The 19822-nt window shown below is 37.4% G+C and overlaps 1 protein-coding gene across 1 annotated transcript in view; it reads right to left on the reverse strand.

Annotated features, from left to right (window-relative positions):
- LOC104667983 (mediator complex subunit 12L) overlaps positions 1-19822 on the reverse strand; it is an 89047-nt gene that overhangs the window by 12733 nt on the left and 56492 nt on the right. The window contains exons 24-27 of the mRNA XM_030928746.1: positions 11397-11486; positions 9233-9462; positions 7438-7594; positions 4324-4434 (exon numbers count right to left, since the gene is read on the reverse strand). Of these exons, the coding sequence (XP_030784606.1) occupies positions 4324-4434; positions 7438-7594; positions 9233-9462; positions 11397-11486 (588 nt within the window). The remainder of the gene's footprint in view (positions 1-4323; positions 4435-7437; positions 7595-9232; positions 9463-11396; positions 11487-19822) is intronic.

The following is a 19822-nucleotide window of genomic DNA, read 5'->3' on the forward strand; positions in this document are numbered from 1 at the left end:
AATCAAGGGGTGGAAGTGGAAGTGGCACCACTCACCATCACCCCTAGTGATCCACTAGCAAAATTTTTGCTGCCTGTTCCCACAACATTACGTTCTGCTGGCCTAGAGGTCTTTTAGTTTCAGAGGGAGGAACACTGCCACTAGGAATGCAATGATTCCATTAAACTGGAAGTTAAGATTGCCACCTGGACACTTTGGGCTCCTCCTGCCTTTAAGCCAACAGGCTAAGAAGGGAGTTATAGTGTTGGCTGAGGTGACTGACCCAGACTATCAAGATGAAATCAGTCTACTACTTCACAACGGAGGTAAGGAAGAGTATTCATGGAATATAGGAGATCCATAAGGGCGTCTCTTAGTGTTACCATGCTCTGTGATTAAGATCAATGGGAAACTACAACAGCCCAATCCAGACAGGACTACAAATGATCCAGACCCCTCAGGAATGAAGGTTTGGGTCACTCAACCAGGAAAAAAAATACAACCTGCTGAGGTGCTTGCTGAAGGCAAAGGGAAAACAGAATGGGTAGTAGAAGAAGGTAGTCATCAATACCAGCTATGACCACGTGACCACTGGCAGAAAAGAGGACTGTAACTGTCATGAGCATTTCTTCCTTTTGTTAAAAACATGTTTGTGCAGCTGTACACTTGTACTATCTTAATTTTATTTCCTTTTCCTTTACCATATGACACAGGATTTACTGACTTCATATCAGCATTTAAGTATTGTTAACTTTATATAATAATATTTGGGTTGGGAATTAGTGCGTTTTCGGTTATACGAAGGACAGCTGTATTATGTTAGCTGTAATTATGACCTTATGATTGTCTTTATTTGAAGATTATGTCTGATCTCAGGAGATGTGTATGGGCTCAAGATGACAAGGGGTGGGCTTGTGATGGTTAATACTGAGTGTCAACTTGATTAGATTGAAAGATGCAAAGTATTGTTCCTGGGTGTGTCTGAGGGTGTTGCCCAAAGAGATTAACATTTGAGTCACTGGGCTGGGGAAGGCAGACCCACCCTTAATCTGGTGGGCACCATCTAATCAGCTGCCAGAGAATATAAAGCAGGCATAAAAACATGAACAGGAGAGACTGGCCTAGCCTTCCAGCCTACATCTTTCTTCCATATTGGATGCTTCCTGCCCTCAAACACTGGACTCCCACGTTCTTCAGTTTTGGAACTCAGACTGGCTCTACTTGCTCCTCAGCCTGCAGATGGCCTATTGTGGGACCTTGTGGTCATGTGAGTTAATACTTAACAAATTCCCCTTTATATATATGTATCTATTCCATGAGTTCTGTCCTTCTAGAGAACGCTAATACATATACCAACTGCTAAATGCAGAAACATAAGAGTTAGAAAATCACCATTTTGTACCCATTACAGAGTAAGAACTAGTGTTTGGTAGTATAATAGGGCAACAACGGTTTACAATAATTTACTATATGTCTCAAAATCACTAAAAGAGTAGAAATGGAATACAAAGAAGCACAAAGCAACACAAAGTAACGCAAAGAAATGAGAAATGCTTGAGGTGATGGGTACCCCAATTACCCTGATTTGATCATTACACATTGAAAGCTTGTATCAAAATCTCACCTGTACCACATAAATATGTACAAATATTATGTATCTATAATTAAAAATAAAAGAATTAAAACTTAAAAAAAGAAAATAATTTTTCCACAGCCATACTAAAAATGAATTTAGGCAAGAATAATTTAATAGATGCTAACAGTAGTGTGTGAAGATTTGATGATTAATGACAGATTTATCAAACTATTCTCATAAATTATTAATTACAAGGGAAAATAATAAGTTCACAGTGGGGAGATTTATCAGACACAAGACACACAAAAGGATTAAAGTAACATTACCAACAATGTATATCCTAATGTTATACACTGAAAAGGACACAATGGCACCTCTAATACTGTTGCCAAAAGTGTATAATCTGAATCTAATCATGATTAATCTAGGCAGATAAATCTAATTGAGTAGCATTCTACAAAATAAACATTCCATACACCCTAAAAATGTCAACTTCATGAAGACAAAAAGGCAGCTTTGGAGTTGGTCTAGATGAAGGTGAGTAAAAAGACATGAAAGCTAAATGCAAAATGTGATGATCCTGAACTAGGGGGGAAAAAATCAACGCAATAAAGAGCATTAATTGGTCTATTTGCAAGAGTTATAGGTTATAAAGCATTGTAGTAATGTTCAGTTTCCTAATTTTAATAATAATACCCAGTTTTTAGAAGAGAATATCCTTGTTCTTGGAAACAAGAACAAGCTAAAGCACGTGGGGGAAAGAGGCACATGTAAATGGTGGCAGGTGGGGAGAGCGAAAGAATAATAAAGCAATGTGACAAAACGTTAAGAATTCGTGTATTTGGGTAAAGGGCTTGGGGAAATTCTTTGTACTATTCTTGCAACTTTTCTGTCGTTTGAAATTATTTCAAAATAAAAAGTTGTATCTTGTTCTTGTATGGGACACTAGACTCAGCTAACAGTGTTGCATCCTTCTACAACATTTGCTAAGTAACAGTCAGCCAGTTCCTGCTGATACACATCAGGTAAGTAGGCAGTCAGTGCAGTTTTACATACTACCTCTACTTTAAAAAGGTTTTCTGAAGTAGATTGCAATAAATGTCACAAACATATATATATATATATATTTTAATCAGAGCTGGAAAAACTTGATCAATAATTAAAAAGAATTAACTTAAAAATTAAAAGAATAACTTAAAAATGGGGAAGAGGCCGGGCATGGTGGCTCATGCCTGCAATCCCAGCACTTTGGGAGGCCAAGGAGGGTGGATCACCTGAGGTCATGAATTCAAGACCACAGTCTGGCCAACATGGTGAAACCCCATCTCTACTAAAATTACAAAAATTAGCTGGGCATGGTGACAGGTTCCTGTAATCCCAGCTATCCGGGAGGCTGAGGCAGGAGAATTGCTTGAACCTAGGAGGCGGAGGTTGCAGTGACCTGAGATCGCACCACTGCACTCCAGCTTGAGTGACAGAGTGAGATTCTGTCTCAAAAGAAAAAAAAAAGAAAGAAAAGAAAGAAAAAAAAAAAAAGGGCTGGGGGTGGGGGGGCACGGAACAAACTGGCTTAGGTAGAATTTGTTAAATGTACTATGGATGCCCTATTCCAGTTGACCATGTTCTGGTCAATAAGTTGTCCGTTTTGGACACAGTTCTTTAACCACCTAATTCTACTCTGATCCCTCCTCATGTACTATGGCTACACTGTGTTGTTCCCCCTTTTCTACAAGTTGTGAAAGCATTCAGTTTAAAAATCCTGTGCTGAAGGCAGTCTACACTAGTGTTTCCCAAAGTGTGAGACATGTGCGGTAAGCCAGCTCGCCATAGGTAGGGCTCATTCATGCAATTCACATTGCTCAGTTGAATGGAGATTCCCTTCTAAATTCTTTTTGTATTTACTTTCACAGGTATTTCCAATATGTGGCAAGTGATAATAATTACAGTTGGTAGTGATAAAATGCTTCTTTGAAAAATACATTTATTTAAGCAAATAGAATAAGATGACAGTTTTAAACAGTAATTAATGAAACAGGAATATGGCATCGCAAAAGTAAATGCTGTTGAAAATGACTAAGGTTTAGAAAACTTTGAAGGCTATACATAATGCAACCTTTTTTTTTTTCTCTTTTGAGACAGAATCTCACTCTGTCACCCAAGCTGGAGTGCAGTGGTGCCATCTCAGCTCACTGCAACCTCTGCCTCCCAGGTTCAAGCAATTCTCCTGCCTCAGCCTCCCAAATAGCTGGGATTACAGGCACCTGTCACCACGCCCATATGAAGCTAGAGAAGTGAACTATCCGACTGCGAGTTACATGAAAATTCTTGCAGCAAGAGCTAACTCACTGAAAAACAATTTCTTATTGAAGATAATAGATAATATTTTAGTAAGCACGCCCATGGTTTTTGAGATTATAGTAAAAAAGTACAGTAAGATAACCTTTTAAACATACACAGTAAATCATCATTTTAACATTGTTTAGGAAAAAAAGCGTCTCGACGTAAAAATTTTTGTCTGTGGAATAGTCTAAACAACATTGAAGAAGAATAATGGTATAACCTACTGAATCCCAAATATTTACTTGTATCTTCCTATGAAAATAAATATACCAGCTACAACGACAACAAAATTCTGGTAAAGTTCTAGGAAAAAATCGCTAGGGTATATTTAGGCTATGTTGATTCTTAACAATCTTATGAACATGAAGAATGCAACCTGCTTTTAAAGAAGAAACCCACATGTCTGATTCCAAAACACCAGGCCTTACCAAGGGCTGCTGGGGCTGCATTGCTTGGAGACCAAGGGTTTGACTCTGGGGCTGCGAGGACTGCTGGGGCTGGGGAGCCTGCTGGGGCTGGGGCTGCTGGGGCTGCTGCATCTGGAAAGAGGGTAAAAAGGTTATACACTTAAAAGAAGATAATAGCATTGCTGAATCTGTTTCCCCCACATACCTTTTATCTAATTTTTATGTTGTAGTAAAAACAATATATACCTGCCTGCTGCATCTCTACCTTTCTGAACCTCATTCATCCTTTTGAGTGTAAGACCTAAACCTGCTCATCCATGAAGCCTTCTAGGACCACCCAACCCCACAGATCTCTTCCTGTGGCAGTCAGTATTGCTGTCTATACCACGCTGCGCTGTCTGGGGCCATCCTTTCTGCTTACTGTTTTAATTCCTTTCATGTCATTTGTCCTTCCACATGTTTTATCCCTTCTTACCCTACAGGTTGGACAGGGACTGCTCAGTAGTAATCTTCTCATTCCTTATGATATCTGGCAGAATTCTTATAGACCCCCCCCCCAAAAGGAAGATGCAGACTAGTCGCCATGAGACCTTCTGGAATAATTTACATCATAAATTCAGAAATCATGTCAGTAACAGGGTTGGCTCAAACACACAGCTCTTGGGAAATGCTTCCAAGTCACAGAAGAAGCACAGACCAGACATCCACCAGGTGGGACACAGAGGAGAGAAAAATAGTTGCTTTGTCTTAATGACCTTTAAAATTTCCTCCACCCAAACACTTCATCCTGATAATGACAGTCTAGACATTTCTTCATCTTTTGCACTTTTCCAACTTGGTTTGCATACTATCCCCTCAATTATTGGTCTTCTTTACAGCCAAGTAATAAATAGTTATTGCCATATGGCATTTCTCACTAAGTGACAACGCTCATGGATCTGGAATCCTAGCAGAGGTCTGGGGAGCATGATCCCAACAAGAACAATGCAAGTTGGATGCAAATCACAATGATTGCAATATGATTCTCCAGTTAGTCCTCTAGAATCTCTTCTAAGAAAAATTAACGCAACTTCATCATTATTAACTTTTTCCTTTACAGAGGTGGCCAGTCACCAAAAAAGAAGTATAAAGTATAATCCTGATGTAGAAGCAAATCACTTATCTCCAGGGGAGAATGTGTTGATGATGAAAAAATTACCAGAAGGACATATTATGCTAATTAGGATAAAAAGTACACATGGTTCAATAAGAAAAGGCTTTCCATATTTGCAGCCTTGAAAAACACCAACACAAGATTTAAAACTGGTAAGTAAACAATGTGGTAACTTTCCTCGGTGATTTGGAAATGAGAAATTCTAAACTAGAGCAAAATATAAATTATCAATCCTAAAAAATTCTGAAACATAGCCTCAGATCTTGGAAAAAATGATTTAAGAAAGTGAGTACTAATAGTTATATTAATAATATTAGTCATAACATTAATTGTAAAATTATCAAATGAGTGGTTTACTTGAATATTCTTATTTAATCCTTTCTACATATTTAAGAGATAAGTACTACAAATATTTTTTCACGACAAAACAGGATTAGAGGGCTTTTATCATTGGAAACAACATCTATACAATGATTGAGATTACTATCTGTAGGCCATACTCTCCTAATTGGTGTTATGAATTTTGTGATATAACTTTTTTTTTTTTTTTACATTTTTAACAGGTCACAAATTGGGATGGAACTAATGACATCTTACTACTAATGGCATCTTATAATTGGGAAGCCCAGTTCCAGAGGGTGTGTTGGCTTTTGCCTGTTACCTGGGCACTACCCAGAATTTTGTAGATCACACTGAATTCAGACTCAAACCCACCTGAGCTTGTGGTTCAAATGCTCAGGGGAGATACTTGTTTCTCCCCTCTACCCAGTGTCAAGGATAAGACATCCAAGCTCCTTTGTGTCCCTTTCTGCATGGCAGGTTTGCTTCTCACTGACCTCACACTGAGATGAGAGTATAGCCCTTGGGCACTCCAGCTGTACTAGACTCCTCATTTTTGGTGTTCTGTTCTTAGTAGTATATAAAATAAGAGTGTATCTCAAGTTGGACTGCTGATAAGATTAGAGCCCACCGCACAGTCTCCTTAGGAAATCTCCAATCCAATAACATAGGACAAGCTTGTTAATATTAAAGACAAACGACACAGGTAAACAACATAATGGCCTATAGTTTTTAAATAAGCAAGTCAGAAACAAGAATGTATTGAGGAAGCTGGGTGTGGTGACTCGTGCCTGTAATCCCAGCACTTTGAGAGGCTGAGGTGGGCGGATCACTTGAGGTCAGGGGTTTGAGACCAGTCTGGCCAACATGGTAAAATCCCGTCTCTACTAAAAACACACAAAAAATTAGCCAGGTGTGGTGGCGAGTGCCTGTAATCTCAGCTACTCAGGAGGCTGAGGCAGGAGAATTGCTTGAACCCAGGAGGCGGAGGTTGCAGTGAGCCGAGATTGCAACACTGCACTCCAGCCTGGGCAACAGAGGGAGCCTCCATCTCAAGAAAAAACAAAAATGTATCAAGGGAAAGAACCCTTTATCTAAGTGACTTAAAATGTACATCAAATAAGTGAATGACAGTTCTCTGGATTCTAACAGAGATAAGATGAAATATCCTTTGAAACAGTCTATATTCCTCCCATTTCACAGGCTTATCAGACCAGAGGTGTTACAGAAATGTTTTTAGATTGCAGAATGCTCTAGGAATCTGATGAAAGCTCTGGATGGCTCAGTTTTTTGTTTCCACATTTATGAAACTTTAAAAAAAATTGCATGGCTCCTACTTAAACAGAGGCTGGGTAAGCTGAGGCTAACTCTATAAAAGGCATCCGTCTGCCCTCCCAAATCTTTGTGAAATGCGAAGAATGTTCTGCAAAACGTACTCTTCTGCCCATAACCTGGTAGATACACAGAGAAAATAAAATTCTTGACAAGTTGTAAATTGTACCAATGTAGCTCCTAGCATCAAATACATAGGGCTCCTTGGAATTTGGCAACTGATGTCTACTGTGTTTTTCATTTTTTATGACTGTTGCATATTTGCACTGTCTGAAGGAAGACGGCATTGCCCTCATCTCCCTGCCCCGTACCTGGAGGAGTCTCTGCTGCTGTCGTACTTGCGGCTGTCTGGGTCTCATGGGATCCTGAGGCAGGGGCACGGAGGGAAGGTTTGGATGTGCAGAAGTCAGCACAGCATCAATTCCCCCGCCCACCAGAGGGCTCTGCTGTAGAGCCTGATGGTTCAGTCTGGCAAAGAATAATGCAACTTGGTTCAGGCCCAAGCATAATGTCAAACTTTTAATCAGTGCTACCAGCACATTACATACACCACCCAAGAAACAATCAGTGCTCAATAATCCTTTGCACAATTCAAATAGACTAAAGTCCAGCGGTTAAAATAATAGATGTGACCACTTGAAAAAGGACAGCAAGCACATGACTTAAAATAAAATTGCAGTCATGCAATAAATCACTGTTTAAACATTTAATAGTTTTTAATAACGAGGAATATTAATTGAGCATTTACTTTGAAGCAGGCACTGTACAAAAGGGCTGAAATGTGTTACTTCATTTACTCCCCACCAGAGAGCCCTTTAAGGTCAGCAGTTTTGTTATCCCTACTTTAAAAATGAAAAGACAGGGCTAGAGGTAACTTATTAAGGCTACTTAAAAAGCAAATGGCACAGGTGGGATTTGAACCCAGAACCTTTGGGCTTTGAAGTTCAAGTTTGTGGGCCATGCTATGCTGCTATTTATTACAAAAATAGTACATACAACGCATATTTTCCAAATTATTATGCAAAATATCTGTTTTCTCAAATGTGTTACCATCAACCTTGCCAACTTTCCAAAGAGCGGTTACTTGGAGTCATCATGCAGCCATTGACGATAATAGATGGGAGCTGTGCTGCTATCTACTAGATTGACACGTTTTACATGACACTTCTTCTAAGACAATACTATCCAGCAGAACTTTCAATGATGGCTGCAATGTTTTCTCTCTGTGCTGTCCAATAAGACAGCGACTGGCCACAAGGACAAACTACACAATTTTGGGGTCTCAGTGCATAATGAAAACACAAGACTCCCTGATCAAAACTTAGTAAGAATTTCCACAGAGAAACTGCAGAGCATTAAACTAAGCATGAAGCCTTTTTAAACACAGGCCCTTCTAAACACAGTGCACTTCACACACCATTGAAGCTAGTCCTGCTGGCCACATGTGGCTACCAATGAACACTTGAAATGTGACTAGTGTAACTGAGGAACTAAATTTTTAATTTTAAATAGTCTAAATTTAAATAGCCACAGGTGGTTGGCAGCTACTATAACAGACAGTGCAGTTATATGCTCTAAGGGATCTAATTAAACAAGAACAGAAAAAAAGTCTATCATAATCCTGTTTTGCCAAACATCTCTGAGGTGGAAAAGGCAGAAACTAAGTTATAACAAAAATCTCATGTGCACTATGCACAATTAGTATTGGAATCATACATTTTATTGCTCCAATCAACAAATTCTAGAAAGGCATTCCTAACAATAACCAAGAGTTTTCTCTGTTAGATATGCTCAGAGAATTTTTAAAAGAGAAGAGAAAAAAAAGAACACTGAAGCAAACACAGTATCATTTAAAGATTGTTACACTCATGTCTTGGAAGATGTGGGTCAAAACTATAGGGATCTTTAATGAAATGAACAAGATGGAGCATTCTTTATGTTGAACCTCTATCTAGATACTACTAAAACTGAGATGACAGAATGCAAATTATTTGCAAATGCGCAAGCTCATAAAAACAATGATAAAGTACCATGCCCCGTAAGAAGCATAAGAAACCCAAGAATGTGACTGTTCATTATTGCCATCAACATTTCTACATGTATCACCTCTGAGAGCCAGTCAGGGGCTGCAGGTACGGCGAGGCCTGCTGCTGAACATAGCCACTCGGCTGCTGCTGAATCTGTCTGAGTCTTTCCATTAGCACAGGGTTGGAATGTGCGGCTGGATAGGCTCTGGAGTTATAGCTGGGAGACAAGACCACACTGCCAGCCTGCTGCTGCGATGTCTGCTGCAAAGGCATCTGTGTCCCGTACATTGTATAGCCCTGGGGCATGGTCTGCAGGTAGGCACAAGGGAAGAAGTCAACATTCCAATTTATCACCCAGTTTTCCCATCACTACGATATATGGGGCAAAAACAAACTCATGAGGACTCCCCTGAAATTCGTTGTTTTCAAAGGTTCTCCTAACTCAAAATTTGAGGAGGACTACCCTGGATGTAGGGAATCTGGCCAGAAAAGCCACAGAACGATCTGGCAGTGTAATGATTCACCAGAAATGTCAACTTAAAAGAAAATGAATCTTCATTTAGTTAAACTGACTTTTAAGATTAGCTGCTTATTTTTAGAGAAGGGCAAGTTTCTGTATAGAAATAATCAGGCAAGCATCCATACCTTCAGTGCACAAATGACATCAATGTTCAACAGATCCCAAGTATCATTAATATCATTTCCAAAATTAGAAAAGTTACCCATGCTCAAATGTAAATTAAAATAATGAAATACACTTTCCCAATATGTGACTACACCTCTCCAGATCTGATAAATGTGTGTGTAGTAACTAACCAGTTCCAAAACAATAACAAAAAACTATTAATACCTTAGCCAGGAATAGTGCAACTGGTAACTGCTCTTTATCCTCCAGTACTGGTTGGACCTAGTTTGGCACTCTACCAATAATGTGAACACTTCATTTTCCTAATGAATATTAATATACAAGTACCTAGTTCTTTGTATATTGTTACCTTATGGAAAAGAGAAACCTGAAGTTCTTTTGAATCACTAGGTACAATTTATAGAACACAATGCTAATTAAGGTAGAACAACTTTGCTCTTCAAATCCTCAAAGCACTACATTTTCAGGTAGTTTAATGCCTCTGACTTGGAAGACAGAGAAATGGATAATGCACTTCTAGCAGGCAGCATGAATGGATCCAGGCTAAAGGACTCAGTGCCTGTGTAGCCTGTGTAGGCTTTTCTTTCAGCTGTGGACAGAGACTGAATTACCAACCCAACTATCAACCTTGCCAACATCTCTGCATTCCTGATTCCCAGAGGGATAGGGTGAGCGTATACAAATACAGAAATAACAAAATTATTAGTAAAAGCAGCTCAAGATTTGCATTATACTGTGTATTAGGCACTATGTTGGTTGTCTTAAATCCTCACACCCTTCGTCTCTATTTTACAGAGAAGGAAACCAAAGCTCAGAGTAAGTAACTTACACAATGTCACACAGCTAGTAAGTTGCTAGGAACTGTGCCAAAGTCTGATTTCAAGCCCCGTTATTTTCTTATTCTACCATGATTCCTCATTGATGCTATCTTTGAATATGACAATTTCAATTTATTTATTTATTTTGAGACAGGGTCTTGCTCTGTTGTCCAAGGCTGAAGTGCAGTGGTCTGATCACAGCTCACTGCAACCTCAACCTCCCAGGCTCAAGCAATCCTCCACTTTAGCCTCCCGTGCAGCTGAGACTATAGGTGCATGCCACCACGCCTGGCTAATTTTTTAATTTTTATTTTCTTTTGTAGAGACTGGGTCTCACTATGTTACCCAGGCTGCTCTCAAATTCTGGGGCTCAAGCAATCCTCTCACCTTGGCCTCTCAAAGTGCAGATTATAGGCATGAGCTACTGAGTCCAGCCCAAATATGACAACTTCAAAACTGAATTACATCATTATACATTATAATATAAAAGAAGTAACTCTGGGATTGTTAAGTATTTCAATATCTACAATCATCACTAATAAAATGTTTGAATTTAGTTTTAAAGGATTTTCTAGAATGTTTTATGCTCCTTAATCAATCCTAAGACTTGTTCAACAATCTTGATCATGCTTTTCTGAAATGTCAATTATAATCTATACGTAGAAGAAGTAATCAAGGTCTAGACCATAGGGAGTTGATATATTCTATTTACTTAATTTCCCACCTCCAATAAAGAGCTTTGAAAATCCTGTCAGTACCTATGAAGCAAATGTGGGTACCTGTGCTTGCTGCAGCCCTGGATATTGAGGGAGCTGAGGGGAGGGCCGTGCTTGTGCAGCAAAGAGAGCAGCCTGGTCCCCCGGCTGGCCCTGGAAAACAAAGCCAAAGCAAACTCTTGATCATAACAGCAAGGGCTTGATTTGAGCTTCTGGTTAATAATTCAAATAACCCACATCTAATCTCATTATATGAATAAAGAACTCAAAGATTTTCAAAATGTATTAAATATTATTTCTCATCAATTTCCTATGTGTGTTTAGACTGTTGAACTTATTCCCTCCAAGGAAGACTACAGATTTTCCCAATGATAACAAAGACATAAATACAAGCCTAAGTTATCAATGGTCTGTTCAGCAGAAGAGGCTGTCAGCTGGCTTCCAATACATGCCAGGGTATAAATGTCCCACTAAGTATGAAATCTGGAACCACAGGGCTGCAACACCCAGTGCCTATACAGGGAAGAGAATGTGTGGTACAGACACATGGCGGCATATAAAATTTTTATGACTTTTTAATGAAGCTTCTTCACAGTGACCTACTAATTGCCTATTTAGCCAGATACTCAAGGAATACATTTAGTACTTCCTATGACTCTAAAAATCAATGAGAATACAGTCAATAAATTTTGTAAGTTAATGGCAAATATAATTCTAACCAACTACAATGCAAAATAAAACCAATTAACATCTGTTCCCCAATCTTAATCTAATACATGTTTTGGCCATAAGAAAACAAATATATTCACAAGAGCAGTTGTACGTGTGTTTTATGTTTTGGTGGCAGAAGTTACTCCATGGAAGCTTGCAGTAATAATCATAAAAAGAAGTCTAGTTTCCCACCACTCTGGTTTTTTTCAGGACTGACTGTAAAGAATGAGATTTATTATAGGATTATTTTACTACTGTCTTTAATAGAGATTCTCATTTTAACAAATGCTAAATTATAGTTGCATAAAGCTATTTTAATGTGCGTGAAAAGTAGTGTAGTTATTTCTAGCAGGGAGAAAGGGGTAAATACGTAGCTTAAGAGGAAGGACACCAACAATTATTAATAACAGATCATATTTCAGAGGCTGGGCTTCTGGTTCTTACTCTCATTTTCTCACAAGAACCCTACAGGAAAGGAGCATCATCCTCATCTTCTTCAGACAGGAAAAGCCAGGCTCAAAGAGCTTAAGCAACATAGCAAGCTTGCTCAGCAAGACCTGGCAGTGCCATGATCTAAACTCCAGGAAGTCTGACTTGAAAGCCTAGGGCTCTTTCCATTATCATGAGATGCCTCCATGTGTGACACTAAGGATGAAAATACTTATTTGGTGCTTATTCTGTAAGGGCATATAGCCTCGTAAAATCATTCTAATGAGAAACCAAAAGGACAATCTCTATTAAGAATTATTAATGAGATACCAAAACCAAATGCATACCTGAGACAGTTAAGCCCTTTCTATGATCCCCAGAAAAAATCATGGGCCATTTATGAAACTTCAGCATCTCTCTAGGTGACTATCTATCTATACATGAATGAAACATAAATTTTTGAGTATACCTCTGAGGGTATCTACACATAACAGCTTCAACAAGAATCTTACTTTCAGCGTAGGCTATCATGAAGATACTCTTAGTTTCTAGCTCATTAATCTGTTAAAACAACTGTATCTCCATTTGCTTGGGTTAGAGAAAAATAGCCCAAACTTCCTCTGTGAGAACCCATATCATGACAGTATGACTGTCAGGAGCCTAAAACTGTTCCTCCCAAAGAATCCAAATGGCTCTTGATCCTCCAAACACTATGCCAAGCAATCATTAAATCAACCGGATCCTTAAATACCACTCTTGGACACTAGCATCATACAAGGTCCCTGTACAAGGTTGTGCTTCTTTGTGGAGAAAAAATATACATATATTCTCATTTTTACAAAACAGAAAAATCAACTATTTATATATGAGTTAGAATCTAGGGATCGATAGGTAGTTTATAACACTCGTGCCCTCTTTTGGCTTTGTAGGAAGCAGGATGTGATCTGCATGTGACAGCTGCATGCAGATGCATAAAGCACATGTTTTCTAACTCTTTGCTCTTCTTTTGCTTTTATTGAAGAACTTTATGAAACACATTATGATTTACATGGTAGAGGGAACTAGAATACTAATAAGTTATATATCTGAGCTATTGGACGATACTCTTATTTACAAATACTAGTTGAGATGATGGGAATTTAAGAAATAGGAACTGTGCAGGTGCAGTGGCTCACGCCTGTAATCCCAGCACTTTGGGAGGCCAAGGCAAGTGAATCACTTGAGTCCAGGAGTTCGAGACAGCCTGGGCAACATGGTGAAATCCCATTTCTACAAAAAATACAAAAAATTAGCTGGGCATGGTGGCATGTGCCTGCAGTCTCAGCTACTCAGAAGCCTGAGGTGAGAGGATTGCTTGAGCCTGGGAGGCACAGGTTGCAGTGAGCCAAGATTGTGCCACTGCACTCCAGCCTGGGCACCAGAGTGAGACCCTATCTCAAAAAAAAAAAAAAAAAAAAAAAAAAAAAAGAAAGAAAGAAAGAAAGAAAGAAAGAAAGAAAGAAAGAAAGAAAGAAAAAAGAAATAGAAACTGAAAACTATTTTTCTACATTTTTAAAAATCACAAAACATTCAGAAAAATGTGCTATACTTTTAAAAGGAAAAAGGAATACAAGTTGAAATATAGTTTTGACACTCTGAAATTCATGTCAACCATTTATGTCTAATGGTGAACTATTTATATGTGAACATATTACTTTCCCTCCCGACCACCAGTTTGTCCCAACACACTACTGAAGTATAGAAAATAATTCAGATATGCAATCTTCTCCCTGAAAAAATAACAAACACCCCTATTTGACTACCACTTCCCAATTCTGCCATGCATAGCTGTTATCATCATGTGCTCCTAAAAAGAGAACACCCTAATCTCTCCTATCAGACTGAAATGGATTCCTACTTTTGTTTTTTTCAGAATAATGCCAGAAACACATTATTTCAATTTGTAGAAACAGTTCAATTAGTTGAAAACAGAATGAATAAGTTCTTTAATAACTTGAAATATATTACAAATGTTAAACAAGAACCACAATGTGGGAATAATCAAGGAAACTAGAGACTGAGAATCAGTAAAAACTTTTAAACGTTGGTGGGCATGGGTTTGGCCACATTAAACCAAGATTAGATGATCTAACATGTCATCCAAACTAGGACAAGCCAGGACAAGAGGGCAAAGTGAGACCACGCCTGGCAAATCAGGACATGTGATCACTTTAGTTCTCTGTTAATTTCTGAAAATTTTTCAAGCTTTATTTTAAATTAGTGCCTAGCATATATAATAAGTGCTCAGTAAATATCTGTTCAGAATAACTAAGATTTAATTTAGTTTATCTGTTAACCAAGAAATCTAGAGGTAAATTAGGATTTATATTTGAGCATCAATTACTTTACCAAGTGCTTTCTAATTGCCTTACAGTTGTCAGTATCGTCTTTTGAAAACTCAAGTTTAATTTAATGTTTAGCATCTATCATTGTAATGATTTCTTCTTCCTGCCAGCCTTCATATCTGGAGAGTAACTTAATTTCTCCCTATTTATTCTGCTCAACCAAAACAATCGAGGCCACTTTAACTTCATATTTTTTAATGCATGGAGAGACCTCTCTGGGAACATGACTTGTTTGTTTTTGTTTATGTGAAACACAAAGTGAGACAGCATCTCACTTTGTTGCCAAGGCTGGAGTGCAGTGGCGAGATCACACTTCACTGTGGCCTCATATTCCCGGACTCAAGAGATCCTCCAACCTTGGCCTACTAAAGTGTTGGGATTACAGGTATGAGCCACTGCATCCAGCCTGCAGGAAGGTGGTTTTTGATGGCATATTTGTGTCTAGCCAGGTGCAATGTGACTTTAGACATATAAGTAAGAGAGAATAAGATATTTGTTCCCTGCTCAAGCTTCCATGCCTCAGATACCTGACTTGTATGTGCAAAGGGAAAGATCGACAGAGAACTGCAACAGTCTAATAATTACATAAGCCCATCTCTACATTACTACCTGAAATAAATTCCTACACGTGGTCTCTTTACTTCATTTTTATGCACTTTGCTTTGGGCTTACCTCTATAAACAAAATATAAATAAAATATAACATTAAATAAATATGTACTTTCTAAAATTTCCATTTTTAAAAAGCCTCTAAAGAAGCTGTGCTGTTCAATATTGAACTATCTTCCTAACCTTTATAAGAAGAGTTCTCTCTCTTACTGCTGTATTTTTTTAATTGGACAGAAGTATGTGAGCTCAAAGAGATGTTGACTCAAAGGCTTTTGGCATAATTTGAAATTAATGCATCTGATAAGCTTTAAATTTTTGATAAATGATCCTCAAACATAATTTTCATTCTTTTGTGTCTTAATCTCTTCTATATTGCAACTATACCCTCAATCAAATGAGAAAATGTGAAGAGTTCCTTCTCACGTAGGACTGCTTACACCTCCAATGAGCGATCAATAAGGATTATAATCAGAGAATTTTAGAATCAGGAGTTTCCTATCCACTCAATTTACTAGTAATGATTAAAATCCTTATTTAGTAATTTTTCAGTAGTGTTTAAGGGTTACAAGTAGAGAGACAAGTTATATTTATAAAAACCACAGCCAGATTTTGTGACTTGGTTTCTGGAAATACAGATTTGGAAAAAAAGTAATAAAAGGCACATAAGAAAAACCAGTGGGTAATGTTTTACAAGTCACCTAGCAGAAAGGGTTTTATTTATAACTCCTAGTTTGGAAGTTACTGAGTGCTTTAGGCTAAAACAACACATGGTATGAACCAGAAGTTGTGGCCATCACATCATATTGGTTTATTTCAACTGCAGACAACAGAGAGGAAATTCTATAATTATAAGAAGGCTTGTTGGCTAGTTATGTTTAATACTTTTATAAGTTTTCACCTCAAATACAACTTGGTTGGGAATCAATGAACAGTAACTAACTGCTAGAATAATCTGATTCATTCTAAAACATATCCCATACAGTAATGAACCTTTATGATATTAGCATGTCCATAAATTATAAGAACTGATTGAGCATATATTAACTTCCTAAGAAAGCAGAATATTACAGAAAACTAAGAGTGGTAAAATGAATAGCAAAAATACACATTTTTCATTACTTTGAATTAATATAGAACTCATGGAACCTTCTTTTGACTTTAAATACTTACAAATAAAATAGTTGTCAATAAAAACATTTTTTAAAAAGTCAGTGATTGATGCAAATTATTTTCTATCTGAATTACATTATCACCTGAATAATAAACAATGCCCTATAGCAAATATAAGCTGTCTCCAAAACATTTTGGAACTTCACAGTTTAATTCAAGTTTTCAATAAAATCCTCACCTGACCCCTGAATACCATAAAGTGTCAAGAAAAACAGTCTTTTCAGAAAAGTTTCCAAGCTTTCCTTTGCCAAAAGTAGTTACTGGAGAAAAATGCCTATATAACAAGTATTAGATAACCTAAATATTTTCAAAGTTTGAATATGCAGTTAAGGACATTTTTATCAATGTATAGATAATGTTACCCATTAAATTGGCAATGAAACAAGTTAACTTACAGTCACAACTGAGATGTGTGCTCTTTTTTATTCTAATGCTTCTTGGGTTTATGTTGTGGGTTGGCTACCTGATACAGAAACCTATAAGTAATTTAATGCAAAACATGCATTCTTAGCTAGCCCAGGCAAAGCAGTAGAGATGAAGTCTTATGACATGCATGCACAAGACCTATGCTAAAAAAAAATCTTCTCCATACTGGAAAGAAAATAGAGATGATGCGTTCTGTTGAGATTTTGGGAATAGCCAGTGAGCGGGATGTGATGAGAGGGTAAGTTTCATAACCACAGTTTTCATTTTCTTGCATTGGCCTATGAATCAGCATGCCATGCGTTCCTCTACTAATGATATAAATTGCCATAGAGAGAAGCAAGAGCTCAGGAATAGACAGGTTCAAAACTGGGACTGAGATGAAGGTGCATGAACTGGTCTCTGTTCCCAAGCCCAGGCCATGAACGTCTATTGGTTTCTATATCATACATGTATATGATGGAAATCATGACGCGATCAAAGGGGGGCACTTTCAGAAAAAAAATTCCATTAAATTAAACATGGTCAATGCATTCATGATTCTGTGTTACAGTCTCAAACATAAACCGAGTGAGTAACAGTGAAATGAACACTATAATTATTACCAGCTACAGAAAAACCTGCTTCTCATTTTGACGTTCAAAGGGCAATGCTATACAAATTTATTAAAAAAAAAAAGAAAAGAAAGAAAAAGGAATGACAGCAGGGATGTTACCATTATGTTGTCAAAGTCTTCCAGAAGGGAGACAGCAGAGTTACAGAAGTCCTACAGAAAGGGGACAGCAAGAAAACGGCAGACAATACAGATAAGATTTTTTAGCCTAATGACGTGGGTAGCCAAAATACATATGAACTATTTCATTTAAAACAATGTTGCAGGAAGTCAAGACTTAAAAACATAGGCCCTATAAGGGTTTTATTAATTCATATGTCAAACATCCTCACTACAGACTGCAACACTGATAAACAATATGGTGGTATTCATATACTAGAACAGCACAACATGGAGGTTAAATGGTGACATAAAAGAAGTAGAGGAGATATCAGACAACGAAACATGCTGCAACCAAGGGGCTTTGGAACCCCCATGTGAGCAACAGGGGGCTAGGGTCCTTCCTGCCCTAGAGCCAGTAGGGGAGCTCAGGACATGTGGGTCACATTAAGCAGACAAAACATTAAGTGAACAGTCAGCAGGCCACATGTTCTTGAAGGATGTGATTAGCTCCATCCCCAGTAAATCCAAGGAAGACGTCACCAGGTTAACCACACATTCAACGGATCGCAGTAGACAAGAAATATTTATAGTGTCACCATTGTTTGCACACTAAGAGGGAATTTGATTTATGAAAAGTCAACTGAATACCTGGGGAAAATTGCTATTTATCAACTAAATGAATCCCTTTTTAAATCATTTATATATTCAAATTCCAAGGGATATATTACTGAAATGTTAAAAATTTCCCTGAACTCACTGAGTTCTGGAGGTAGACATGAAGCAAAGGATTTTACCAATAATAAAAAAAGCATTTTACTATACTGAGAATTAGAAAGTATAGGAGGAATTTCCCAGGTAAATAACACCTATTCTCACCATTTTACGCATAGGTACATAATTCATTGCATTTGTACATTGGTCTTTAGATTCAACTGCCATGCTTGTATTAGTGATTCATTTCCTCACCCCTCCATCCAATCTTCTGCCCTCTCTCATAAAAATAAAGCTGCAAACACTATCTCCTAGCTCATTATATTTGCCTAATCATAATTTTAGCAAATAAAATCAGCACCTTCCTCATTGTTCAAATAAACAGAGAAATACCAGATATAAGTAATAAGTGTAAGTACCCACCTCCCTGGACATGCTTTCTACCCAAAAAACAAAATGATAGGGGTTAGGACATATTTACCAGTACAGTGGTTTTCTTCTCCTAAGTTCGTTTTTGTCATTGAAATGTATATTAATTACACCCTCTGAATAAACACATTAGTTATCAATACTCAAAATATGTTTCAACAAGACTATTTTCCCTACCTTTAACAAATGAGACTATAATTTGAAATATGCTCTATTTACAGGGTCAGGAAGTTTACAAAAGGGAAAACTTGAATAGCTAGTGAAGTTATAAAAAATGGCTAAACTCACAAGTAATTAGGAAAATGCAAATTAAGATGTCACAATATAATACCATTTCACCTGCTCTGATTGAGAAAAATAAGGTCTGGTAATACCAAGCATTGGTGAGAATATGGAGAAAGAAAAATGCTCATATACTATTCTAAGAGGAATCACCACCACTTTCAAAATCACTCAGCATTTCCATGTTCAGGTACACATCCTAAAACTTTCCACATGTATAGAAGAAATGTAAAAGAATGTTTACTGTAACAGTTAACAGTTTAAAAAAACTGAATAACTTAAATGACCATCAGCAGAATGAATAAATAACATATTAATATTCGTAATAAAATAACATCCAACAGGATAAATGGATGAATATAACTACATGAAACAAAGTAGAAATAATTAAAATATTAACTATAAAAAAGCTGCAAAATAACACAATACGTGTGAGAACATTTACATAACATTTCAAATCTACAAAGTAATACTGTACAATGTTTATGTTGGTGGATGCAAATGTATATATTGAAAGTATAAAAACATGCATAAGAAAGTAAAACACTAAATTCATGATGGGGATTCCCACTTTAGAAGAAGGGAGGGAAATAATGATACAAGGAGACTCATCCACATCTATAATGT

The sequence above is a fragment of the Rhinopithecus roxellana genome, chromosome 1 (assembly GCF_007565055.1).
Source record: "Rhinopithecus roxellana isolate Shanxi Qingling chromosome 1, ASM756505v1, whole genome shotgun sequence".
Classification (NCBI taxonomy): domain Eukaryota; kingdom Metazoa; phylum Chordata; class Mammalia; order Primates; family Cercopithecidae; genus Rhinopithecus; species Rhinopithecus roxellana.